Source organism: Paramormyrops kingsleyae, chromosome 3, assembly GCF_048594095.1.
Source record: "Paramormyrops kingsleyae isolate MSU_618 chromosome 3, PKINGS_0.4, whole genome shotgun sequence".
In the NCBI taxonomy this organism is placed as follows: domain Eukaryota; kingdom Metazoa; phylum Chordata; class Actinopteri; order Osteoglossiformes; family Mormyridae; genus Paramormyrops; species Paramormyrops kingsleyae.
The window spans coordinates 29,428,742-29,455,291 of record NC_132799.1 but is presented as its reverse complement, the minus strand read 5'-3'; the positions used below and the strand labels follow the sequence as shown (position 1 = coordinate 29,455,291).

The following is a 26,550-nucleotide window of genomic DNA, read 5'->3' as shown; positions in this document are numbered from 1 at the left end:
CAGAGATCCAGCATAAGAGCACAGCATATGTCATGCTGCGGTAAGGAGCCGCAAAACTCTGCAGACGCAGATTTCCTGACTCCAGCTTCCCCGGTCACCCGAGTTTGGAGGATGTTTCGATGCCAGACAAACACCAGCAAACCCACCATACACCCAAAAGAAACGCCGGCCTGATGCATGCTCGTGATCTTTTTTAGGAACTCAGATTTGTGGAAAAGCCTTGAAGTCCTCCACCCCCCCCAAAACAATTCGCTAGTTTTTATATGGAAACAGTAAGTTCGATGGAAAATCAGAAATCGGTTTACATTGAATTTCAAACTGCATGATATAGATAAGGAGGGTAATATTACAGTACGTTATTATATAACGTAATCGGGCTATATTAAATCGGTGCATTTAAGAGCACACAATAATACGGAGAGCAGCATTTTGCAGAAACTGTCGGCTGCCAAAAGCAGACGAGAGCTGGGCAGTGCGGCTCCCCGCTCCGTGTCTGCCCCCATTCAGCAGATTGGTTACCGCGCCGTCACTTCAGCACCATGTGCCGCGCCGAGCGAGCAATCAGCGGCCTCCCTGCCGGCACGGTGGCGGAAGCGGCGACGCCACGGCACCATGGACCTCGCGGGCACCGTGCTCTCTTCGGACGGAGGGGCCGATCGCCAGCCGGTCCGCGGAGCCGCGCTGGCGGCCACACGCAGCGGCAAGCTGGAGCAGGAGAAGCTGTCCGGGCTGGTGAAGCGAGTCCACAGGAAGCTGCGCAGGAAATACAGGGAAGGTGAGCGAAGCAGGAACTCGCCGTCTAATGCTCACAAGCAGGATATTTAACTAGGCCTCTAAAAATAAGATGCATTTCTTGCCGAAAACAGGGGCCCTGCTTTGCGTTGGCATCTACCGGCAAAATGTGAAATCTAACCAAATAAAGGCGTAAGTAACATGCGGGTGTCTGGCTGCGATCAGCGAGTGTTAATTCATTATGCATTTTAGACAGTTTCAGCTCTTCGTCTAGGTCTCTAGGAGGTAGATATGCACGGCTGATCAGCAGCAGGTATATGAACATTATAATCGCTTTGCAATTTTGCCGAATTACGAGACGGAAATTTGGAAAATCCTAAAAAAAACAACTTGGCATTCTGAACTCTTACGGACATTTCTTACAAACCGCTTTTTGACATTTGAAGCATTTCTGTATTCAGTGCAAATTATGTGTTGTCGTAATAGCGTGTATTTGGCCGACTTTTATCGTCTTGAGGATGGTTTACCGAAACCATCAAGATGTCATAAATGTAGATCTGTTTGCATATCCACAACATGGTGAAGTCAGAACTGTCGCAATTTTGCACGCAGAAGAAGAAATGGTGCATATTACTTAAAGGGGGGATATCCAGTAATTCGCAATACTAAGCACGTAAAACAAGGTTTTTTGGCCGCGAGTAGCTGTAGTGGAACTCGTATGGTCTTAGTTGAAAACACAAGTGTCGTGTTCAAGTTGCACTGTTAGACATTTTTTTAATATAACCCAACCCCATAGTGGTTCCAAAAAACACACCCTCCCCTTCCTCTCCATGTATAAATGTCCAACAGCAGCTGTTAGTTAGTTTATTTGCTGCCGTGAAGTATGATAATCCTATATTGGTTAGAAGGTTTGTTAGATTACTTTATCAGACCTGAAAAAACTGTTGACGTGTGGAGGTTTTTTTGGATCATGCCGGGATGACATTTCACTGTTAATTATTTACCTACTTTGATATAAATAACCGCTTTTTCCTAATGTAAGTACATTATTATTATTGTTGATTATGAAACATATATACTTAATTTGAGGTAGAAATGAATTTTAGGTTGGTGGTTGTAGTTTAATGATCCCACTGTGTTACAGTCACTCTGTAAACTGGCAGTAACGTTTTTGTGAACTATATTCATTAAAGAACTTAATTGGCCTTTGAGCTGTAGGTTTCCAAAACGTGCCAAAAATACCTTTTGATGGTTTTGTGAAAGAGATAAATGGGTTAGATGTCTGAATGTACACTGCAGTGGTGAGGGATGATAATTTTGGGTTTGTGGGACATTTGCAGAGGTGTGAGCTTCTCGCAGACTGAAGTCCACCTACCACACGTGCGTATTTGGAGGTAAGGGCGTAGAGGACCAGAGAGCATGTATTCTTCTGGTGGTTACTGTTCAGTGCTGCTGGCATGGCATGGCATACTGGGAAATGTAGGCGAGATTACTGCGTGCACTTGTGCTTGGAAATTTGGTCAGCTTCTGCGTGACATCGTCTCTTAATTCTTGCTGCAGGTTCTCCAGGGTTGATGGCCTGCGATGGCTGTGTCAGGCCGTTTGGAACACGGTGATACTTCAGATCGTTTTGGGGAGACCTCTGTGTATCTCTGGGTTTAGCATATGTTCTGAGAGTGGGGTCATGCTCTGTGTTGGGAGAGGAATTAACATTTCACATAAAAATTTTATTATCTAACTGGATACTTGGGATGAAAATGGTCTTCGCATGCAGAACAGCAGGTGGCCATTAGTGTATGTGTTACTGCTGACACTGAATCCACTTTAACTGTGTGAGGTAGGTGGATGCATCCACGGGGTTGGGACTTCGTTACGGTCTGACTGGGGGGGGGGGGGGGGAGTTGAGCCCCTCCTTGGGGGGGCACATGCTCGATCCCACGTCATGGGTGGAAGGTGGGGCTAAAATCAGACCAGGCTGTCATTTCATGTCCAGGATCATTTACTTGTTTACCTGATGAAAATAAAAATATGGGTTTTCCGGAGTGTTTTTCCTTTCGGGCCACTTCCTGGGGGGTATAATGACCCCGCGGGCCGAGGGGTGCCAACCGGAGCAGCCAGAGGGGCACCTGCTGTTTATTGCTTGGGAGGGCATTGGGGAGTGTGTGTTTATGAGCGGTGGAGGTTTACCGCACTCACCCCCTGCCGGGATGCCAGCGGGCGCCCGCTGTTCCATTCGGCTTGTTTATAACCCTCCTTTCCAGCACGCTTAACACAAGACGTAGCCATGCGGCACAGCAGACTGAACATAACGAAGCAATTAAGTGTAGAATGAGCATTACAGATGGACTCGGAAAGCTTTAACATTAATATTGAAATACGCCACAGCGAAATGTCAGCGTGAAAGACTGAGGCTGATAGCAGATCTTAAGAGAAGTGGAAGCCCCTCCTCAGGGACTGGGTATGAACGCCACCCACCACCCCGACCTGGGCATCACCGTGTCCCCAGAGCCGGACCAGCTGCCAGCGCCGCTCGGATGATAAGCCGCGGGTCCCAAGGTCCTGAATTTATCTCCCTCGGGATAAACGCTGGTGCCTTTGTTTATGCTCAGACCTTCCAGAGATAAAGTCATACGTAGGCTTCTCCTGCCGACAGCGTAAGAACCGCCGATTAACACGTAGCAGGTTCGGCCTGGGTAAACGAGGGGATGGATATTAACGAGGAAGGGGAACGCCGTGAGGCCCATTCCATGTTCGGAATTCTGACCTTTGGTATGATCTCGCCGTTGGTACAGTTATCAGCCGTCCAGACATTAACCTGATGATGAAATTAGCTCTTATTGTTGTCCATATATGCTGATTATTAATACTTCATCAAACCATCATTTTATATTATCGATTGACTTTGTGCCCATTAATCATTCATGATTAGGGTTCTGTTAAACCTCAGTCGTTGTGAAAACTGCCTTCAAAACGGTACCTTGGCATCTCAGCAAACCTCCATGTATCATTGAGCAATAGCTGGAGCTCAGGAGCTAACGTTCGCTGCCTGGCCTTCAGGTGAGCTTTGGTCTACAAGAACCCTTCTCACTGCCTGTCAGTTAATTTCGATATTCTGCCTCTTAAGTTGTTACTTGTCAGTTGTCTTTTCTTTGATATCAAACGGTAACCTTTTCACCGTTCTTATCATTTCGACCTGCACTTTATCGATTAGTAATTTTTGCTCTCTGCCTTCCATCGGCACGCGGATTAAACATTGTCAGCGTCTGTTTGCTCTGAGGAGGTTAAGCGCTGAGTCAAGAGACACAATTAGCCTGATGAATGAGTGTCCGTGGTGAAAACACGGCTGGCAGAATCTCTGCCTTTTGTTTTTTGTTTTTGTGAAAAAGTAGAAACATGTAGGCCAGCTCTCTCTTAGGCTTCTGACCTACATTACAGTGTTTTGTCCTGAGTCCTGAAAGCAGGCCTCTCGTGTCGAATTGTCAATAAGAAGCCTTGAGCCGCGGTAAGGCCTGACTCAGGTTATCACTCGCTCCAGGAGAAGCTTACGAGTCGCTACGGATCTCTTCTGGGGCTCGGGCCGTGAAAAACACGTCACCGAGCCGCTCGTTAATGTCGAACACCCACAGCAATCCGTTTTATTTTGGGTACGGCAAAGATGAATCTTCAGCTTAATAAAATACACTAATGAAGCTTTTTTTATTAGGTGGAGCCAGGGTAGTGGCTGCATTTAGAATGAAGTCAAAATGATTCCCCTCCTGTGTCTCTATCCGACATCTGTAATATGTTATCGACGGTGACGTTCTGTCGTCGGTGTCATTTGACTGCTGATTTCTTCATGATGTTAGGGACTGTTGATACCTGATAAAAATATGGTCCCTCTCGCTCATTCTTGTTTAAGTCACTGTCGTTTGGTGCAGTCGGTCTCTTGCGTGGCTGATGCGGCCCGTTTTTCATTTCGGCTGGTCTTATGTGGTGTGGCAGTGCGTTGGCGCATTTCAAGATCGCTTTCTCAATATGACTGACTGGTTGAGGCGGCATCAGGGGAAGCTGTGGCCCTCATTTTTGTAAATGTGTGTGTGTGCGGAGCAGCCATTTAAGGGGCATAAACATAACGGAATGTGTCCCCTTCCCATAATGCCGCATACCTTATTTGCATATACAGATTGACACGATGATTGCATTGGCAGGAACGGGCGCGTTTTCCCGAAGCAGGAGCGTGCTGTGGGTATTCCTGCTGTGACGGGGAGTCCCACGGACGCTGTCAGAAACCACCTCGGGTGAGAGTAGCGGAGGGTCTCCCCTCTTTCTCACTTTCGGGACGGAAGCCAGCATGCCCGCAGCCTGCCGTAAGGCTCGGTTCTGGATCGTTCACGGAATTACGGAAACCCGGATTTGCGTTATGGTGTTCTGCGTCCTGTTTCTGTCTCCAGCCAATATTAACAGTTCTGTTTGCTCTCTGGGGGGGCATTATGAATTTAAATGACATCTTTCGTGATTAGATCTAATAGAAAGCCTTAGTCGTGCTCTTTAGCAGAGATAACTAGATTCCAAGGGCTCTAACCCATCTGCATGGTGCTCAGAGGGTCTGTTGTCCTACTTGTTTGGCACTCAATCAGGGTGACTGGCTTTTTTTTTATTTATTTCATTTTTTTTAAAAAAGCATGTAGTCTAATTTTGAGCTTCTTTTTGGTAGCTGTCCTTCTGCAATCTAGGCCACCTCCAGCAGCTCCTCTGACCGCTTTGATTAATGCGATTTGTAGAAGATCCCGTAGAGTGTCAGATTGATGGTGTAGCTGATGTGCTTCTCCGATAGAGAGCGTTCTGTATGTGAGCTTGCGCATTTTTCTGAAAGCTTAAGGAAACCTTTTTAAAACCTCGGAATTCGCACTAGAGCCTTGGGAATGCCCGGTTCACTTAGAACCTGTTGTTATTGGCTTGGGCTAATAGTAAGTGGTGGCTTTTATGCTGAATATCAATGCTGGGAAGTAATGTCGCGTTAATACCATCCATCCATCCTTCCATGGCGCCTCTTCCAGGGAGCCCAGGTTAGGGATCTCCCTGAATGGGAAAGCAGCTGATCATTATGAAAGGTTTAGCGTGTTAGCCTCTAATAATGGCCTTAATTCGTGCCAGTTTAGGGTGAATTCATTGAACATGCAAGTGGGACAAGCTGTATAAATATCAGTAAGATAAGATTAGCTGAGCTTAATTGATCACGAGGAAAATTTGGATCTCTCTGATGCAGTGTTTCTCAACCCAGTCTATGGGGACCCCATGCCAGTCCACATTTTTGCTCCCTGTACCAGGTATTCGGTGTTCCTGATTGGCTCAGGTGCCCTAAGAGAAGGAGGCATTCTACTCTCCCTTTCTGTCAAAGACCAATCAGATTCAGGAGAGCTGAGCGAAAGCTGAGATTATTTTTTGTTTCCCAAGACAAGAACATGGCCCACTTATAATTCTTATTATTACCGTTTTTTAATTTGGGGTCTCCTTTAATATTGCCGACTTTATAAGGTAACCACCCAGCTCAGCCAATGGCAGATATCATTCTTCTTACATCTGAATAATATTCCTCTCAGTGAATTTTCTACTCAGGTTTTCTGCTTGGAAATGGGGAAGCGTTAGAAAGCAGCGGCTCTCCTGGGACTTGCCGCATGTGTGATCTTGCAGACCCCTTGAGGTTGGCTTTGGGGCGGGCCGCGGTTCTTGGGGTTGGATTGCGGGAGCTTGGCCAGGGTCCTGGGGGGGCCGTGTGCCACCCATGTGTTTCTCCCTGAGATGCGGTGAACTCTGAAAGGGGGGCCGTTGCCATGGCCTTGCGTCGCCCCGGTCCCCTGGCGTCTCGTCACGCTCCACTCCGGCCCGTCGTTGAAGCTACTCTGAAGTGACAGGCCTGGACTCCAGCTCGGGACCTGCTGACTTCGCTGTGCTGACTTAAATAAGCCGTTCCCTTGGCTGATTTAGCTTATGCAGTTCCTGTGTGTGACAGTGTTCCACAGTATTTCACTGTGCTTCTGCACGTAGATGTATGTGTGAACTCTTTGTATAACACTAGATGTTTTCGTGACTGTTTTTGCATACCTGTAGTGTGTGTGTGTGTGTGTGTGACACAGAGAGAGAGAGAGACTTTCTGTATGGATGTTTGCATGTATGGCGTTAAAAGTAAAATGCTTATACAAGATGAAACTCTCTTCTCAAAAATATTTTAATAATTACATTTTCGTACGTCTGTTGACGTTACAGTTCTACCTGTTAAAATAAATTAAATTGTTAAAATAATAACATTAAAATCAACGCTGAGAATCGCACAGACTGGAGCTTATTTATACCCAGCACAACTGAATCTGACCTCCCAGTCCATTTCCCCCCCCTCCCCACTGCTTGCTTTACGAAAACAAGACGTTGCACAGTGGCCCTTTTCAGGAAAAGCCGCGATTGGATGATAACTTAAGCATGATCTGGTCTGCTTGGCATAGCTTCACGGTATTCATGCTCCAAGACCTCGCTTGTTTGTTCTCCTCCCTGAAGCTGTTGTTGCTGCTGCTGCTGCTCCTGCTGCTCCTGCTTTTGCCTTCGTTGGTTTTATTTCTGAGTCTTTTCCTGTTTGTTCGTCAGACTCCTGCACTCCTCTCTGCCATTTTCATCTCTTCTGCTCCTGCCGCCTGCAGAGGAATGGTACCTCGGTCTTACCCTTAGTGAAAGGACCCTGTCTGGAAGAACTTGGCGTGAGCGAGGCTCGTGGAGACTTGTGAGGGAAGATTCTGCCCACCCGTTTGTCTGTCTGTGTGCGCCAGGAATTCTGGGTAAAGGAGTGGCGAATCTGGTTTTGAGAAGAACCTTTGTCCATGTTTGTGGCTCTTCAATGCAAGTAGGTATAGAATGAAGAAATACTAGTTGGCGTTTGGTTTTTCATGGGGGGGGGGTGTGCTTTTCTTTTTTGTGCTTGCTATTGGATTACACACACAACTCTGACTCTTTGGGGCGTAGAGTGTCTTCGTCACATTTTTCGTGACCTTCGGGGAGTTAAATAAGGCGCGTGAATCAGGCTGAGCATAAGATTAGGGAGCTGAAATGATGCAGCAGGTTCATGACCGAGTTCCCCGGCGCCGGGTGTCTGTCTGTAATTGGCTCTGTGTATAAGGCTCATGGGGCAGCCCAGCAACACACTCCCAGCGGGACAGAAGAACTTACACAAGTAGGACACTGTCGTTTGAGTTTACCCCAGTAACTGTGCTCACTTCTGGTTAAATAATTTAAAAATAAGCTTTTTCTTGAATATGACATCTTGCTGTATGCTCCAAAAACATGGACGCTGCCTTGTTGTAAGTATCTGAGCCGATATCTACAGTGACTTTCACACGTTGGTAAAGCTGGGTGTTTTACTGATATGTCTGAGATGTAGTACCTCACCAAAGGATTAGCACTGGAAGTCTGTGTTAGCTGCTATCCCCAATGTTATAACCCCACTATGACTGCCGTTCGGTTTGGTACGCCATCTCATCAAGGCTTCAAAGATTTATTTATTGCGGCTGGTTTTCTGGTTTCTTCTCTGCCGTTCCCTGTACTGCCGAGCGTGTTCGCATGTTAGGATCTATTTAGCTGCTGCTTCTTGTAATTCTGTCCATGTTTTGTATATTGTTAGTCTAAATGTGTGAGGTGTGGTCCAGGACTTCTCTAGTGCAAAATTATTTTAGGATTTTTCAACTTATGGAACCGCAGTGCTCTGGTGAAGTTTCTAAATGCGACAGTTTAGTTTGGACGGACCATCTGCCGGGCGTTGAGAAGCTGGGGGACGGGCTCTGCACCTGCTGGTGGCACTGGTGCCGCCTCGGATGTGGATGCTGGCGCTGAGGTGGTCGCACTGGGGGTTTTCATGGCAACGTCGCCTCTGCCACACGTTGCTAAGGGGTGGAGACGGTTTCCGCGGTTTCTGCTCGGTGTGGGGGGGGGGGGTGAGGCATGGGTCCTCTCTGCTAAACGTGGTTTTGGCTTTGTGTTCCCATAGTGGGAGACTTTGAGAAGATCTGGCGGGAGCATTGTGAGGATGAGGAGATGCTCAGTGAGTACGCCGTGGCGATGAAGAACCTGGCCGACAACCACTGGGCGCGGAGCTGTGAAGGCGAAGGCCGCATCGAGTGGTGCCGCAGGTGAGCACCGGGTACGAGGGAGAGGTCACCATGAATATATAACAGCATTCAGGCTGGTCTCCAGGCAGTGACACACCCCGGCTCTGATTGGCTGAAATCAGGGCGGCGACACACCCCGGCTCTGATTGGCTGAAATCAGGGCGGCGACTCACCCCGGCTCTGATTGGCTGAAATCAGGGCGGCGACACACCCCGTCTCTGATTGGCTGAAATCCGAGCAGTCCTCCTCCCCGCTGCCTTTCTCGAATGTTTGGACTCATTGTCCCAACAAGGTCACGATCGTCTGTTTTTAATACCCTCTGCTCCCACATGATAAATATATGTTAAGGCATGTTTTCCTGCTCTTTGTATGATCTGTGTTGTATCGTGACTTTTAAAAAAAAAAAAATTCTGGCTATAGTAACTGGGCTGTTTTGTACTTTTAGAGGTGACTGCTAAGAACAAACTGGAGGTTTATTTTTAATTTTTGCTTATTAAAGTTAGTGCTTATAGTTTGCGATTCGGCCTATAAGCAAAGCTGACAGAGTGTAGCTGCAGGCCATCCTCGCCCCCCCCCCCCCCCCCCGCCAAAGACCAAATTAGTAGGGAATTGTGCAAAAAAAAAAAAAAAAAACCTAAAAGTGCACTAATGAGCAGAAACTGCTCCGAAAGACTGATGAATTTAAATACTTCTTAGACAAATGGGAAATTTATTTCTTAGGATATAAGAACATAAGAACATAAGAACATAAGAACTATACAAACGAGAGGAGGCCATTCGGCCCATCGAGCTCGCTTGGGGAGAACTTAACTAATAGCTCAGAGTTGTTAAAATCTTATCTAGCTCTGATTTAAAGGAACCCAAGGATTCAGCTTGCACTACGTTATCAGGAAGACTATTCCATACTCTGACTACACGCTGTGTAAAGAAGTGCTTCCTTAAATCCAGTTTGAAATGTTCTCCCGCTAATTTCCACCTATGGCCACGAGTTCTTGTATTTGAACTAATGCTGAAGTAACTATTCGGTTGAACAGCATCCAAACCTGTTAGAATCTTATAGACCTGGATCATGTCCCCCCTCAGTCTCCTTTGCTTGAGGCTGAACAGATTTAGCTCAAATAACCTTTCCTCGTATGACATTCCTCTAAGACCAGGAATCATTCTTGTGGCCCTACGCTGCACCTTTTCTAAGGCCGCTATGTCCTTTTTAAGATATGGTGACCAAACCTGTACACAATATTCTAGGTGAGGTCTCACCAAGGAATTGTATAATCTTAGCATTACCTCCCTTGACTTAAACTCCACACACCTGGAGATGTACCCCAACATCCTATTGGCCTTTTTTATTGCTTCCCCACACTGGCGAGAATGAGACATGGAAGCATCAACATACACACCAAGGTCTTTCTCATAATCAGCTACCTTTATTTCAGTAGGTCCCATAAAATACCTGTACTTTATATTTCTGCTCCCTACATGGAGTACCTTACATTTGTCTATGTTAAATTTCATCTGCCAGGTGTCAGCCCAGTCACTAATTAAATTAAGATCCCGCTGTAGCTGCTGAGCCGCTAGTTCAGTATCTGCTACACCACCCACCTTGGTGTCATCTGCAAATTTCACCAGTTTACTGTATATATTGGTGTCTATATCATTTATGTAAATTAGGAACAAAAGTGGTCCTAAAATTGAACCCTGCGGTACCCCACTATGAACGCAGGCCCACTGTGACATCGAGCCTCTTATAACTACTCGCTGCTTCCTATCCGTTAACCAGTTATCAATCCAAGTCGCTACAGTTCCTAAAATACCTGTCGCTTTGAGTTTAAGTGAGAGCCTCTTGTGGGGAACAACATCAAAAGCCTTTTGGAAATCTAAATAGATGACATCATAGGCCTTCTTATCATCAACTTCCTGAGTAGCTTCCTCAAAAAACTCCAACAAATTTGTTAAACAGGATCTACCTCTCCTAAATCCATGCTGGCTATCCCTCAAAATGTTATTTGAGTCCAGGTAATCTACCATTTTCTCTTTGATTATAGCCTCCATAACTTTACCAGTTATACAAGTTAGACTGATTGGCCTATAGTTTGACAAATTACTTCTATCCCCTTTTTTGAAAATGGGCGTTATGTTGGCATGCTTCCAATCAGAAGGTACCACACCTTCAGATAAGGATTTTTGAAACAGTAATGTTAAGGGTCGGCAAATAATATCCCTCATCTCTTTTAACACTATAGGTAAGATGCCATCAGGGCCCTGTGATTTATTTATTTTGAGCTTAGCTAGGCTTTGCAAAACATCAGCTTCAGTTATATATATATTAGTTATAGACGATGTTGAATTAGTAATAAGAACTGGTAAGTTACTAGTGTCCTCGACAGTGAATACCCGTGCAAAACTATCATTGAACTCATTTACTATGTCAATGTCGTTTTCAATTATAAGACCCTTACTATCCTGCAGATTAGTAATTTCAGCTTTTAGAGCTCTTTTAGAGTTAAAATACTGGAAGAAACTTTTAACGTCATCCTTAGCCTCCAATGCGATCTTCCTTTCGACATTCCTTTTAGCTCGTCTAATGTCATTTTTTAATTCAGCCTGTAGATTTAGATACTCTTGCTTTATTATGTCATCATCAGTTATTTTCCATCTCTGGAACAAAGCCCTTTACCTCCTTACTTTATACTTTATGTCCCTATTAAACCACCTAGGTTGCAATTTCCTAGATTTATTCTTGCTAGAAACAGGTATGAAGTCCTCTTGTACTTGCAATAATGTGCTTTTAAAAAATTCCCATGCCTCTTCAACAGTTTTGTTATTTAACTCCATCCAGTTCACGGTTTCTAGTTTTAATCTCATACAATTGAAGTTAGCCTTCCTAACATTATATATTTTTGATTTGGACTTTGCTCTTCGGGCACTAAACTTAACCTCAAATTTAACCATGTTATGATCGCTACTGTCAAGTGGTTCTAAAACATCTAATTTACCAATCCTGTCCTGGTTATTAGACAAAACAAGATCAAGAATGGCATCTCCCCTGGTAGGGGTGTTAACAAACTGAGTAAAAAAACAATCCTGTACTAATTCCACCATCTCAAGTTCATTTTCAGAAGAGCCAGCAACAATGTCCCACTGTATCCCCGGTAGATTAAAATCACCCATAACTACCACATCATTTTTATTGCTCATAATCCTAATATCACTGTATAACAATCTGCTTTCCTCAGCAGCTACATTGGGTGCTCTGTAACAAACACCAACAATTAGGCTATTTGAGTTTGTAGCATCTAATTTTACCCATATAGCTTCCGTACTTTTACTTATATCAGTAAGCTCCCTTGCCTGCAAGATTTCCTTTACATATACTGCAACACCACCTCCCTTCTTACCTATACGGTCTTTACGGAACAATGTGTAACCATCCATATTATATTCTTGTCCATCCTTATCACTCAACCACGTTTCAGTTATTGCTATAATATCATAAGAGTCCGATGAGATAAGAGCCTCTAAATCATGAATTTTATTCCTAATACTCCTGGCGTTTAAATACAGACAACAAAGGGTAGGCTTATTACAGTGCCTACTTATAATATGATTTTTTTGGGCTTTCCGTTTCCCCCCAGTTACATACTTAACTAACCTCCCTGCCCCCCCAGTCCCTAGTTTAAACATTCCTCAACTACTCTACAAATACGCCTTCCCAGTACACTGGTTCCCCTCCGGTTCAGATGCAACCCATCCGGCTTGAACAGGTCCCACCTGTTCCAGAAGGTCCTCCAGTGCCCCATAAACCTAAACCCCTCTTTCCTACACCATCCTTTTAGCCACGCATTTAATCTCCTTATCTCAGCTAACTTAGCCTCACTTGCGCGTGGCACGGGGTATAAACATTTCCTTTCCCCCCCTTGTAAACCTTTTCACCGTAAGATTTCCAGAAAATTTCTGGCCTCTCCGAATCCTTCTGGCGGGAAACGGCTGCATTGCTGTCATCCCACGATGCAGCAGAACAGTGTAGAAGTCAAAAAAAAAAAAAAAAATTATTAACGCTTGGGGAATAATGGCGTTATTGATCTTATGAAAATAGCGAGAACTGCTGTTGTGTAACTGGCAATCCTCCCCCCACCTCTGTGCCAGTCCATGGAGGAAGCGGTTTATCAGCGTAGAACAGCCGCGTTATAAAACGGCATTAGTGAAATCTGAGGGGATTGACCAGATTGGCTAATAAGGTCTCGTTCTCATTTGAACTTTTTAAAAGCCTTCATTTGAACGTAAACAGTCAGCGATGCCATTAGTTTCTGATGAGGCCGCTGTCTTGCCATATAATAAGCATGTTAGGGGGATGCCAGTCTTTGCCGTGTGGTCTCAGTGGTGCGTGTCTTCAGTAAGTATATCGAGATGTGACCTTTGAAATATGGAAGGACGGTGGGAACGTAGAAATGTGCCACTTCTCTGTTGATAGTCACTAATTGTTAATGCCGCTCCCTCAGATATCGTAAAAAGGGATTTATTAAATGTCAGAAAAAAAGCAGAGTGTGTAAACTTCAGACATGAGAGTTACGCTCTCCTAAGACCTCCTGAGAATCCCACGCAGACTGCGCATGCACAGAGCTGGGATTTGAGCAAACAACCCTGGACATGTGAGGCGATGGTGCTGCCCACTGAGCTGCAAATATGTTAACTGATAGGAAAGCATTGAATTGCTGTGTCACTAGAAGTGGAGATTTCAGGTCCAGAGAGTTCAAATACAGACAAAGATTTTGTTTCAACCAACCAGTTCAGTACTCTGTCACTGTGACTCTTTATACTCAACTAGATGGTTGGAACAAAATCTTGGTCTGGATTTGTACTCTCTGGACCTGAAATCTCCACCTCTGGTGATGTGGAAGTGTGAAGTGCGTGTCTGTGTTACATTCTGTGATACAATGCATGTGCCCTCACACGCCAGCGTCTGTCAGGAGTATTTCCAAGATGGCGGCATGAAGAAGGCTCTGGATAAGGATGCGAGGAGTGCCCAACATGCACTGGGTCTCACAGCTCCAAGTCTGGCTCTTCAGGACAGCGCCCCCTGCAGGTACCTCCAGAAAAAAATCCAATCTGACTTCATGATTATTTTTATTATTATTATTATATTTTTTTTTGCTCATCAAAGTACAGGTAGTGAACTTATTGTGGCATGAAAGGAATTAGTAGTTTATCAAGAATGAGGAACTTGAATATTTCAAAATAAAAAAAAAATAAATGCAGGTGCGCTTAAAGAATGCTTAAAGTTGATGTATTCTTGAATTGTCTGCACAGTTTTTGCCTTGGTGCCTTTAAACTGAAGTGAAGCTTCAAATCGCAGTGATGAAAGGGTGTTGTTTTCTTTCAGTTCATCAAGTATTTAAAGGAGCTAACATTAAACATATTTCCAAATTATAGTATAACTTTCATAGCTCTTTTGTAGTTCTTTTTCGTTCTCCATTATTTCCCCTCGTTCGTTTACCTGGGGATGGTCTGACAGTGTCGCTTCTCTTTTTGTAATATTCAGACGGGATTAAAATAGATGGAGGATCTGTAGCGTGTGGGTGGTTCGGGGCTTGTGGCTGACTGTGTGTGCACGTCTCTGCACACGTACGCCTATACACACACAAACGCACGCACACACCCATTCTAACATTAGCTGCGTAGCTAATGCAGGGAGAGGCTGCCCGTGTCGTGCCTGCCTGACTGAGCGGGGACCCGAATGGGCGGCGCCGGCATGCGAGGGCCTCGCGGAGGGACGCCGGCTACGTGAGTGTGCGTAACACTCTCTGACGGCCTGCAGGGCGGCCCGAAGCAGAGCGAGTCGACAGAAGGCCTCTGTGGGACGAGCGGTGGGAGTCCGACCGTTACGGCCATTAGAACAGTAATTACGATTTGTGTGGGGAAACCGGCGACGTGCCTGGTGCTATGGTGATGTTATGATTCAGGAACCACTGCAGTCCCCCCCCCCCCGTGCCTCTAGGAGGGCATGTCCACACCCCCATCACAATGCAAAGAAACAAATTGGGGTGGGGCTATGAATTCCATTCGCAATTCATAATCGTCCACTGAAAATACGCCATTAATAGCCGAAGATCACGCCGGGTCTAGTGTCAATTCTTGCCAAGTTATTCCAGTTGCAATGTGTTTCTGATAAATACTTTTCCTGTGATGAAGTATAGCGTGTGCTACATTGGTTCACCGTTCTCCCAACGTTCTTCTAACGTACCCTTGAATCTTCACCTAGGGGCATATTAAATAGGACTTTACCGTCCTCTTTGTTCGGTCACGGTAGCTGATTTGCAGCCAAAGCTTTTGTGGAGGAAATTATCGGGCTGCATGACGACGGCCAATGAGAAATCTTTCTTTTTTTTTTTCCCTCCTTCCTGTGAACATCAGTCATTAAGTGGCGAAAAGAACATTAGAGTCCTTTTCATTGGCCCTGTAATTATTGTGGGGGGGTTTAGTCCTCACCTCTGTAATGATATGGCAGCGTTGAGCTTTTGAAAACGTTCTGTTCAGGCCGCCTGGGAAGAGGAGCGTTGTTTTGCTGGTGGGGGCCTAACGCCCACTCTCTGGCGAGGTCGCCGTTCAGCCGTGGGCTGACCGTGTCGCACGCGAGAGGGTCAGCTCGGAGAACAGCGGCTCCCCATTGGCTCTGCGGCGGGGGCTAGGGGGAGTACGAGGGCGATGCGAGCGGCCCGCTCCGCTTTCGGATCTCCTCCGGCGATGTAGCCAGGTGTCGGTTTAGCGAGAACCTGGGCTGCTCGTCTGTTTTCGGCTCGGACGGCTGCCTCAGATGTGCTCTTCCCTTATCATGCGTGTCTCTCCCCAACGCCTCGGGCTGACTCACGCTGGTGGGCGTCTGACATTTTTATCGGGGCCAGCTATGAGAAAATGAAGCTGCTCGACGCCCCCTCCCTACACCCCCTTCCACCCTGCACTGCTGACATCACTCTCAAAACGAATTATTTGTACCTATATTGTGATATTATAGTATATGAAAGATTTACTGATTCATCACCCTTGTAACACATTTAAGGGTAAATCTGTCTTCTGTACCTTTTGTACTAATTACGTTTTTTTTTTTTTTTTTTTGCAAATTATTGCCCTGCATTTGCCATTCATCTTGCAGGTTCTAAATTAATTTATTAATATTTCTTTACTTCAAAAAATCTTGGGGTAATCACCGAAGGTGTGAAAACCAGTCGGACAAAGCAGTTTCTTTTCTGAGTGAACGGATACACGCTGTGAAATATCCAATTTGCTCGCCCGCTCACTCGCTCTCCTGGTGTACATAAGCAGCCAGCTATATAAGGCGAAGGAGCGACACTAACGGTTCAGAGAAGGTGACTGGAAGCTTCTTGACGAAGGCAGACAACAGGGCCAGAAGTGATGGTGATATAGAATGAACAGTTTTGGTACAAACATGCAAATAAGCGTGAGACTCGACATGATCGCCCTAGAGAGAGAGATCCATCTCCGTGTCCGAAGCCCCTTTTGGTGGGATCCATCCTCATTGGCTGCCGCAGTGTATGACACTCTGAACCCCAACTGTCCCCTGGAAGTTTCCAGATGCTGAAAAGTGTCCTTTTATTCTGAGTGGAATTATGAGGCTGGGTTTTTACTGCAAGGTGTATGTCATCAAGAAATAGCTTCCCAGTCAGGATTATGGTGCTCCCACCGTGTAAAGCAGAGTAAGCCCTACAAAGATGTGCCGTCCTTCACCGGGGACTCGTACGGTATTCACCGGCAGTCTTTGGATTGCATTAGGGTAGGAATCCAGTGGCGTGAAGAATCCATACAGGGATCCAGTGAGAGATGTTGAGAACACTGGTCTCTCAGGCCGGCTGCAGATTCATTTTATATAGCGCCTTTCACGATAGCCCCTCCAAAGGCACTTTACGTCAGTGTATGGTGAATTCTTTACTATATTGATGCAGAATAGTGCATGAAACAGGGAAAAGGGAAAATCAGAAAGCAAGCAAGCAAGCAAGAAGATGATAGAGGAGAGGAATCAAAAACTCCCAAGTAGGGAGAAAGTAAAAAACCTGCAGGGGGTCCAAGGTCAGCCGTTCACCCCACGCCTGGGTTCGACATCCTGCTGGGTGCCGCTTATTTTAACTGTAACATGGCATCCCTCGCCCTTTGGCCGAGGACTGGGAGTGAAGAACGTGCTTTTAGGTTCTTCATACAGATGTGAACAGCAGCCAGAATGAGACGCTCCGGCAGCAGGGAACAGAGGAGCCTCCTAACTGGGTCTCTGGGCCTTGAAGGCCCTCCCCATGCTGACCTCATGGGCTTTCAGTGTCCTGTAACCGTCCAGTCTGCTTGCAAACTGACATGTAGCTCTTATTTTTTATTTACCACAGTTCTCCTTCCTGACATCAGTCCTGTCTGTTTTTATTGGCCGCCTGCTGATGGCACTGCTGTAACGTTTGATGTGCTGTTAGGATCCTGTCGTTGTCGCTGTTTTCCAAACCCGCCGACGAATCCAAATTATGTGCCGTCCTCGCTGGGATGGAGACGTTAAGACGACGGCCTGCCAGCTCAGGCTGCCCGCGATTCTCTCTGGCTTCAGCAGAGACGTTTCTCACACTGAAGATGCCCTCCTTCCCGTGCAGATAAACTGCTGACTGGGCGTTTAGTAGATGTGAGGGTTGGGTGGATATCCTGGATTTTAGGTGATGAATCCCTTCTGCCGTCTGTGCTTTATACCAAAAATATAAGCTGTTCCGTCTGCCAGCCCTGCATCACACATCCAGACGTTGCTGTGACCTCATTTCCTGTTTTCTGTTAATCTGGTGTGTTTCCCCTTGTGCCAAACCCAAAATAATTGTTTTTTTCCCTTCATCCCCCTCCCCCATCTTATTAAACCCAGGTGAAGTGCCTCTCCATCCTCCCCTCCTTACCTGGCTCAGTCTTCCGTCCCACCGTGAGCAAGTCTCGTGATGCCGCAGTTTCCGTTCAGGCGTGCGGATGGACAGTCGTCATTTTTGCTATAGAAAAGCGTATTGAAAAGCGTGCGTGCGCGTGCACACTCACACATGCACACGTCACGCCTACTGCCCGTTTTTCGCACATGCAGCATTAGCATTAATCCTGCGCCCCCTTTTTTAAACAACCCGAACTGGGGCCTTGACTGTTTCTCCAGCAGCACTGATCCTGTTCTGGGCGCCCACGCCGTGTTTACTGCCTACGCACATCCCCCCCCCCCCCCTCCAAAGCCACTGAATCGCTGTCGGCTTCCAATGACATTTCTCATCCCGCAAAGCACGAATGACTAAAGACATGCTTAATCATGCAGCATTTTAAAAGCTATTGTGCTTATAGTGTAGTGAAGGTTGTCATGGTGACAGTTCATCACGTTTCTGCATTTTGGCCTAATTACCCTGAGTGCTTTGAGCTGACTGGGAGATTTTTCCATCCATCCATCCATCCATCCAACTTCTACCTGACTTTCCTGGTGAGGGTCACTGACCAGGAATGCGACACAGATACCTGCTGGCAGATCTTTGGAGGCAAACAAGTTAGCTGGTGTTTTTGGTGACAAGGGCAGTGTGTGCTTTCAAACCAGCTGGGTCTCTCAGATGCGTGTGGTAGGTAGTGAGGTCTCTGACTGGTCATACTTTTTGTCCTGAGGTGGAGACTTTAACCACCACATTGACATGGATGGCAACCCCCCCCGCCCTCAAAACTTAATGGTAAATGGACTGCATTTATATAGTGCTTTTCTACTCCTACGAGCACTCAAAGCACTTTACAATACATGCCTTACATTCACCCACGCATACCACGCACACATTCATACACCAGTGGCGGTGGCTGTCGTTCATGCAAGGCGCCAACCTGCACACCGGGAGCGATTTGGGGTTCATTGTCTTGTTGAGGGACACTTTGATGGGATCAGGAGGAACCGGGGCTTGAACCTGCAACCCTCTGGTTGCGCCACCGTCTTCCCCAATACTGGTCTTAATGGTTTATTCCTCAGGGAGGCTTATAGTGAATACGCACGGGGATGCATTCCTGTTCACTTCATACTTTTCTGATGTGGCTCTTTTGCTTATCAAGTGAATTTATCAGTTTTTTTTTTCCCCCCTGTCTCTTCATCTTTTTTGTATGTTTAAAGGTATGAGTCTGACTTACAGTCAAAGGAGATCTTTATAAATTAGGCTTCTCTGTTTTTGTTCAGCTATTTTTTTTTTGCTTCACATCCTCAATGATGATGGCATACTTCTTATTTTTTATATTTATGGTATGAAATGACGATTAAACACTATAGCAGGTTTTATGTTTTTCAAGGACCAGTGGAAGGTTGGTGTAATACTGGGAAAATGGTGCAGCCTAAAAAGCCATCGATCCGTTCATTAGAAACCGGGGGAACTCATTTCAAGGACCACAGATTCGCAAATCCTGCACCAGGAAGGCACAAGCAGAGAGATCCCAGCACCAGTGATGGAGATGGCCAGAGCGAATCGCATCATTTATGGAGTGGATGTCCATTGGTCCAGACCTGAACTGAAGCCCCTCCCCTGACAGGATCTGACCTCTCACGAGTCTTGCTGTATCCACAGGGCGGGGCTTCTGTTTGCTGTTGCCCTCAGATGGCCTCCAGCCTCCATAAGAATCTCCTTCACAGCGATATCTAACTGAGGTCTCTCTGCTTTTCACTGCCTCTTTCTCCATCACAGGTTGGACCAGCAGTCGGGGAAGATCCGCTTGCTGGACGTGGGAAGTTGTTTCAACCCATTCCTGAAGTTTGACGAGTTCCTCACCGTTGGCATTGACATCGTGCCTGCAGTGGAAGTATGGCCCTTCCTCAAGGACTCATTTCCCCCTCCCCTATCGCTTTCCTTCGCTTTTTTGAACATTAATTGTTACTCTGATGTGTTTAATTTTTTTGCATTCAACGTAACTGAAGTGCCAGTGTCCGTTTAATCTGTACGTTTATAATTGAAGATTATGTGTTACATACAATTACATCACCCACTGCCTAAGAGGGGAAATTTAGTATTTGAAAGGTTGTATCTGGCTGTTGTTATATGTAGAGTTGGTACATCTGAATTTAACTTTGTGGGGGGGGGGCGTATTGTGAGACGGCCTGCTGGGTAATATTGACAGAAGACCATGTGAGGCGTCTTGGCTGGGAGACACTCCAGCAGATGCTAACCGAAGTTAGCAAGTCGAACCTGGAAGGGGGGTAGCAGGAGCTCGGATTGGGTGTGGCACCAATCTAAGTGTGGCACCGACTCGTACAGTGTGATCACTTTGACTGATCCAGGATCAGTTTCATATGTAGTCTACTGATGCATATGTAAGTTACTGGCTGATAACGATCAAGGCCATCATCATGCTCATAGCTTCCAGATTAGGCTCCGAACCCCTGTGACCTCACATAGGACAAGCGGGGATGGATGGATGGATGGATGGACGGATGGATGGATGGATGGACGGATGGATGGATACCCTTTGAGTTCTTGGCTGAACATCATATAGCCAGCATCAGTCAGACCTCGGACTTCCTGAGGTGTAACTTTGCTAAACGTCCATGTGGATCACAAGGCCCAATTCAGGCGTGTGATCCCGCCGGCTGAGTGATCAGAGCACATGCTGAGGTGAATGATTTCGCCGCGGACTTTCGCAGTAAAGCAGCACTCGTGCTGTTCTGCAGTTGAGCAGTTGCGTCCAGCCGCTGGCGGAATGCTGGTGATGGATGCAGGAAGATGAAATGAGGTCACCTGCTCAAGTTACCCTGGATTGTAGTAGCCAGACAACATCTGTAGCTTTTATTTATGTCTCATAAAAGCAGAGAGAGGCTCCAGGCTTCACCTTGACCTTGTGCCGTATAAGCAGGAGTGGGTGCAGTTAGTGACCCAGAGTATCTCCTGCTCATACAATGACATTCACTGAAATCCATCACTCAGGCTTGTACAATTCTGGTGGTGAATTCTCAAATCTGATTGGTCAGAAGGGTGTTGGTTAATTTTCCATGACTGCACACGTAGTGCTGGTCGGGTGAATCACCGCAATGAATGGTTGCATGATTATAATCTATAATTCTGACTAACAGTACTTCAAATTCTATGCGAAGAACACAATTTAAAATGAACAGAAACGCTTAATCGTTGACGGAAGAGAGTAGTTCTGCAAATAGTTTTTGGGTCATGAGCGTGAAAATAATGCATTTGTATACCAAATGTGCGGTGACCATGGTATAAATAGGTTAATGCACTCCAATCCGTGCATTATATTATTTAAAGGCATTCCGCCATTAGCTTGGTAGAAAAAATAAATCAATAATTAATATAATAAGACAATATAGAAGTTCTGTCTTGCGCCCGTAGCCTCCGGGATCGGCTCCGGACCCCCATGACCGTGAATAGGACAGGCGGCTTCAATGCATGGACAAGCGGATGCATGGAATATAAAAGTTAATTATTAGTAATTGGTATAAAATGCAGAAGGAGGACCTTTTTGGGTTAATGCTATAACAAGTGGCCTTCTCCACAACTCTGGTGTGAAATTAATTATTTGCTTTTGTTTACATTCACTTTGGTTGTTTTCATTGCTTAGCTGAGAGCCATTCCGGATTGCTCCGTCTGAGCTCCGAGCTCCGTGCGCCCGGCGAGGCGTGAATGCTGGCCTATTCCTGGCCCTCCCTGTCTGGAGAATCCTGCTGTCTGTTTAAAACACCCATTAAGTTCCTTTAAATCCTCTCCATGAGCTCCTTGAATGAGCTGTGAATGGGAGTTATATTTAAACTTTTTGGTGGTGGGGGGGGGGGGGGGCGCTTCATTAATGGCCCGGGCCAAACAAATTGGGACATTCACCGCGCCCAATGGTCCCAGGCGACTTGGGAGCCACAGACTTTGTAGGCAGCGGCTGAGCTTAAAACCTGAGGTTTAATGTGGGACTGAGACAGTCAGACCAGAGATGGCACTCTGTGTTTGTGCGTGCATTTGTGTGTGTGTTTGTGCGTGGTTCAGGTATACATTACATCATGGGGACCAAATGACTCCACAATTTGATAAAAACCTGTTATTTTTACGTAGTTGGGACCATTTTTTCGGTCCCCACAAAGGGAAATTCAATTTTATAAAAATCTGTGACTGCAATCAAGAAATTAAACATGCCAAAAAACTTGTATTTTGTTTGCTTAAGGTTAGGGCTGGGCAGGGGTTAAGGTTGTCACTGTTGGGATTAGGGTTTTGCCCATAGGAATGAATGGAGAGTCCCCATAAAGATATGGGTACAGGTCTGTGTGTGTGTGTGTGTGCGTGTGCGTGTGCGTGTGCGTGTGCGTGTGCGTGTGCGTGTGCGTGTGCGCGTGCGCGCACATGCACCATGGACTGCAGAACAGGAGTGTGCGGGGTAACTTTTGGAACATCATTCAGAATGCAGTGATGACCAGTGACAAAAGAACCTACAAATAATATGATCCAATTAAACTTTAATAAAAGCCTGAATTAAATCAGTGTTTTTTAAACCCCCCCCCCCCCCCATGTTCCCCCACTCCTTGCTGAGATGTGTTCCACGGTGCGTGGCAAGCGCTCATGACACACTTGGTCTCCTTGCATTCTGCGTGTGCCTGTTCGTCAGCCAGCTCGCATGCTGTCGTTTCCGCGTGTGGGCGGCTCGCTCCCCCTGTGACTCCACACCGCACCGGCCCCCCCTCCTGGCTGTCGTCAGCACTGCACCACAGATCTTGGGGTATCTGACACTCGGCTTTGATGCGCTCCATGTGCTAATTAGTGACGCGCGCGTAAGCCGACAGGAAGCCGTGACGCCACTCTTTACATTCAGATCAGCCTACCCTGCCCCCCCCCCTCCCCCCCCACCTGAGAACCTCCAATCTCTATCCAGCCTGAGATTGGATGGGTGCCCAGGCCAATCCGAGCAGTACCAACCAGTAGCCACGTGGTCTCAAGTCAAAGATGGGCAATGCTGTTGTACCTTTAAACATCAATAATCATAGCCTGAGGTGATTGGTGCAGCGATGCAGAAATCAGAAGAATCACAATCGCACATCACTGCTTGCCTGCTTTAATAAGATGCTGGTCATTTGGTGTGGCTCTGTGGATTAGGACTCTGTGTCTGTGATCAGAAGGTCGCCAGTCCAAGTCGTCTTGTTAGTAGAGTGATGTCATCGTTGTGCCCTTGAGCCAGGCTCTTAACTCCCAATTGGTTTCTGGTACTGGCTGACCCTGGTCTCTCACATATATGTCACTTTTTACCAGGGGTGGGCAATCTTATCTGCAAAGGGCCGGTGTGTATGTGGGTTTTCGCATCAACTCCCTAATTAGTTGACTAAGTAGAGGACTGATTGGCTCAAGAGTCCTCACCCCTGGGTTTGAACAGCTGACTTGAAGGTTACTCCAAAACCTGCACACACGCTGACCCTTTGCGGATAAGATTGCCCATCCCTGCTTTAGACAAAAGCATGTTTTACATAAATAAATGTCATTTGCTGTCATCTTCTGTATTTTAATTAAGTCAATAATTAATCAATTAATTCCCTGTATATCCACCCCCATGTGTCCCCACAGAGCGTGCACAAATGCGACTTCCTGAACATGCAGCTGCAGCCGCCCCTGCAGCTGGCGCCAGACGCGGTGGACGCCTTTCTGCTGCAGCTGCGCAGCCCCATCGACGCGCTGCCCGCGCAGCTGTTCCACGTGGTGGTCTTCTCGCTGCTGCTGTCCTACTTCCCGTCGCCCTACCAGCGCTGGATCTGCTGCAAGAAGGCCCACGAGCTGCTGGCTCTGCACGGGCTGCTGCTGGTGATCACGCCAGACTCCTCGCAGCCCAACCGGCACGCGCTCATGATGCGCAGCTGGCGCGTGGCCGTCGAGTCGCTGGGCTTCAAGCGCTGCAAGTACGTCAAGTTCTCGCACATGCACCTGATGGCCTTCCGCAAGGTGTCGGCCGAGACCAGCAGCGACCTGGTCAGCCAGAACTACCCCGAGATGCTGTACATCCCCCAGGACTTCAACAACGCAGAGGAGGAGGGGGGCTTCTCGGACGTGCCCACGCCCGGCCGCTCCGACTTCGAGGACGACCAGTTGGCGCGCGGTTTTGACGAGCTCCCCGACGCGCCCTACGACTCAGACTCCGGGGAGAGCCAGACAAGCTCCGCCCCCTTCCACGAGCTGGATGACCCCATCCTTCTGCACAGTTAGGGCCCTGCGAGGGGCTGGGGGCACGTCTCAGCCACTCGTACCCGGCCGCTTTGCCAAATTAACCTGCTGCGTGTCCCACAGTCTGTCCTTTAGAAAATGATGCAGATTGTACCAAGAGATACGATGTTTACAGCAGTGGCTGACCCACCCCCCTCCTCTTCCTGCACACTCACATAAACATACAAGCAAATGGACAAAAGTGCTTTTTAAAAGGAAGGTGGATCCCTTCTGTCTGGTAGAGAATTAGTCTCCTCTGTGTTATTATTATCTTCTTTTCAATTTCAGGAAGGAAAAAAAAAAAAGAAAAAGCCTTTGTACGAAAGTTAGTGATGTGGAAAATGTATGTGTGACCCAGATTGCTGACGGGCATCTGCTGCCTAAAAGCCAAAAAACTGAAGCCACCCCCCCCCCCATTCTTGCCTTTTTCCCATGAGCCCCCGAAGCGGGGATCTAACGTAGGAAGGTAGCGGCGACCCAGGGAGGGGTGGTCCTCGACTTCTCAGCAAAGTCGCGCTTGTGGCCTCTCACTCTGTTGAATTTTTCTTGACAGACGCCGTCGGGCTGTTTGCTTTTGAACAAAATGGTGTTGGCCGTTTTACAGGCTTTTTTAAAAAAAATGCGATACCTTTTAGCTGCCAGATAGGTTTCAGAAACAGTGATTTTGTTTTTTGTTGTTTCTTTAATGATTTGGACTTTTTTTGTAGTGACTTGGCAAGGCACAGAAGAATCGAAGCATTCCAATTTTGATCAATTGTTTTTTCCAGGCCGTTCCACTGGATGAATCAAATGTGTAGCTTTAGGTAACAAAGAAATCTTTAAAATGAAGTTAGCTATAAACTATGATCATTTCTTGACGTCTTTTGCCTGTTTTTCGAAAGAACGTCTTGCCGATAAACTCGTTTCAATCATATCTCCGAATACTGTAACTCTTGACTATTGTGTAGTGATGGTTATCCATATCAACATTTAATGCTTTTGAAAATCTTCAACTGCATTTTCATGCAGGACGACTTATCAACCAAAATGTTCTTTTTTCCCAACCTGAATGCTTTTCTGCGGACGGCGCTGTGTCACGGCGTCAGTGTCTCGTACTTCTTTGAAATACTTTTTACCTCAGTGAGGTTTTGCACTAATATTCAGTCTGGTCTCAGTGATAGCTAATTTTGTTTTGAAGTGCATTTCAGCGAAAGCTTGTTGTGACCTTAAAGAAGTACAGAGTACTGCAAAGTTGTAGGTTAGTTTTGTTATTGTCCTTAATGACACTAGCTAAGTTGTTGTTAACGTGTTTTGCACTTGTTCCGATATTACCACAAAACTCTGAAACTTTGTGTGCGTGTGTGTACTGGTCTGTGATGTTTAGCCTTCTCCCCCTTTGTAGGGATTGAAAAATATGACACGAGTGTAATAAGAGGAAATGGCCTGATGTGATCTGAAGTCACTTGCGACGATTTGACGTTAACAATCAGGCCATTCTGTAACGTGCCTTTCAAGCCTGCAGTGTTTCTCCGGATTAATCCGAGTTTCCTCTGTACGGATTCTGGTGGACTGCTCGACCGGACAGTTTACTCACGCAAATGCGCCCATTTAAGTGGTTTTCTCATCTGGGGCTCATCTGTTGGACTTTGGCTCACTTATGGATGGATGGATGGATGGATGGATGTGTTTTGAATGATGAGGACATTTCACGATGTAATGCCTTCTGTTTCCTGGGGATGGGGCTGTCTAGACTGGGAGTGGTTTTATAGAGATGCTCGAGGAAGGGTTTCATTCACATTACTTTGTATTAAGGTTCCTGTTTGGTTTCACTATGTGCATGAGCTCCATGCGTAAGAGACTGTGACTACCGCAGGGCACAGATGTGCTTGTAGTATTCAGTGTTTCTTCTTTTTATAAATGACTGTGAATGCATGATACTGTGTGGTTTATTGTCTCTGAGTGGTTCACATCAGATGCATCTTTGGCGAAGACGTAGGGGGTAGTAGACATGTTAATAATTAGTGATTGCACAATCCAAATTCATTTCTTGAGGCTGTGAAATGCACACAGTTCTCAAACGAAGATGACCTCTGTGTGCCTGTTTTCTAGGTGAGTAGAATGACACCTCCCGTTTCCCCTAGTAAGTGAGGCCACACGGTTCCTGACCATAAACAAACATCTCTTTCGTAATTCCTGTTAATAAGAACTTGTGAGATAAAAACAATGAACAATGTTTCTTAGAGAGCATCTGCATTGTAGACACACAACATGGGGTGGGTGTTTATGATGGGATGTAATGAAGTGGCCAGGGATCGTTCACCTCCCAGGAGAGCGCCTCAGTAGTAACATACAAATCTTATATTGCATTGGGAAAGACTGCAGCTCCATTAATAAACACTTCTCTACAATTATTTTTTTTCTTTAAGTACACCACATATCAAACTCTTACCTTTTATTCTGGGTAAAAGGGAAGTAGTTAATCCTTTCTGAGAAGCGGTAATTCAGACGCCATAAATGAACTGTTCGTG

General features: G+C 46.3%; 1 protein-coding gene across 11 annotated transcripts; it reads left to right on the top strand.

Moving 5' to 3' along the window:
* The first annotated feature begins 491 nt into the window (after positions 1–491).
* samtor (S-adenosylmethionine sensor upstream of mTORC1) lies at positions 492–25,954 on the top strand. Of its 11 annotated transcripts, none has more exons than XM_072710080.1 (7): positions 638–775; positions 2,073–2,126; positions 7,348–7,600; positions 8,738–8,879; positions 13,813–13,938; positions 19,559–19,673; positions 23,414–25,954. In XM_072710080.1, coding segments are annotated over exons 3-7 (1,017 nt in total). In that variant the 5' UTR covers positions 638–775; positions 2,073–2,126; positions 7,348–7,599; the 3' UTR covers positions 24,047–25,954. The 11 variants fall into 11 exon arrangements, with proteins under 11 accessions (XP_023666177.1, XP_072566181.1, XP_072566183.1 ...); XM_072710081.1 differs by lacking the exon at positions 638–775 and adding an exon at positions 1,595–1,769; XM_072710082.1 differs by lacking the exon at positions 7,348–7,600.
* The last annotated feature ends 596 nt before the right edge of the window (positions 25,955–26,550 follow it).

Excerpts from the sequence above, each read along its gene's own strand:
- samtor (XM_023810409.2), top strand. The coding sequence starts at position 613 with ATGGACCTCGCGGGCACCGTGCTCTCTTCGGACGGAGGGGCCGATCGC. Across the intron at positions 13,939-19,558 it reads CAGGACAGCGCCCCCTGCAG|GTTGGACCAGCAGTCGGGGA; the intron begins GTACCTCCAGAA and ends TCTCCATCACAG. Across the intron at positions 19,674-23,413 it reads ACATCGTGCCTGCAGTGGAA|AGCGTGCACAAATGCGACTT; the intron begins GTATGGCCCTTC and ends GTGTCCCCACAG.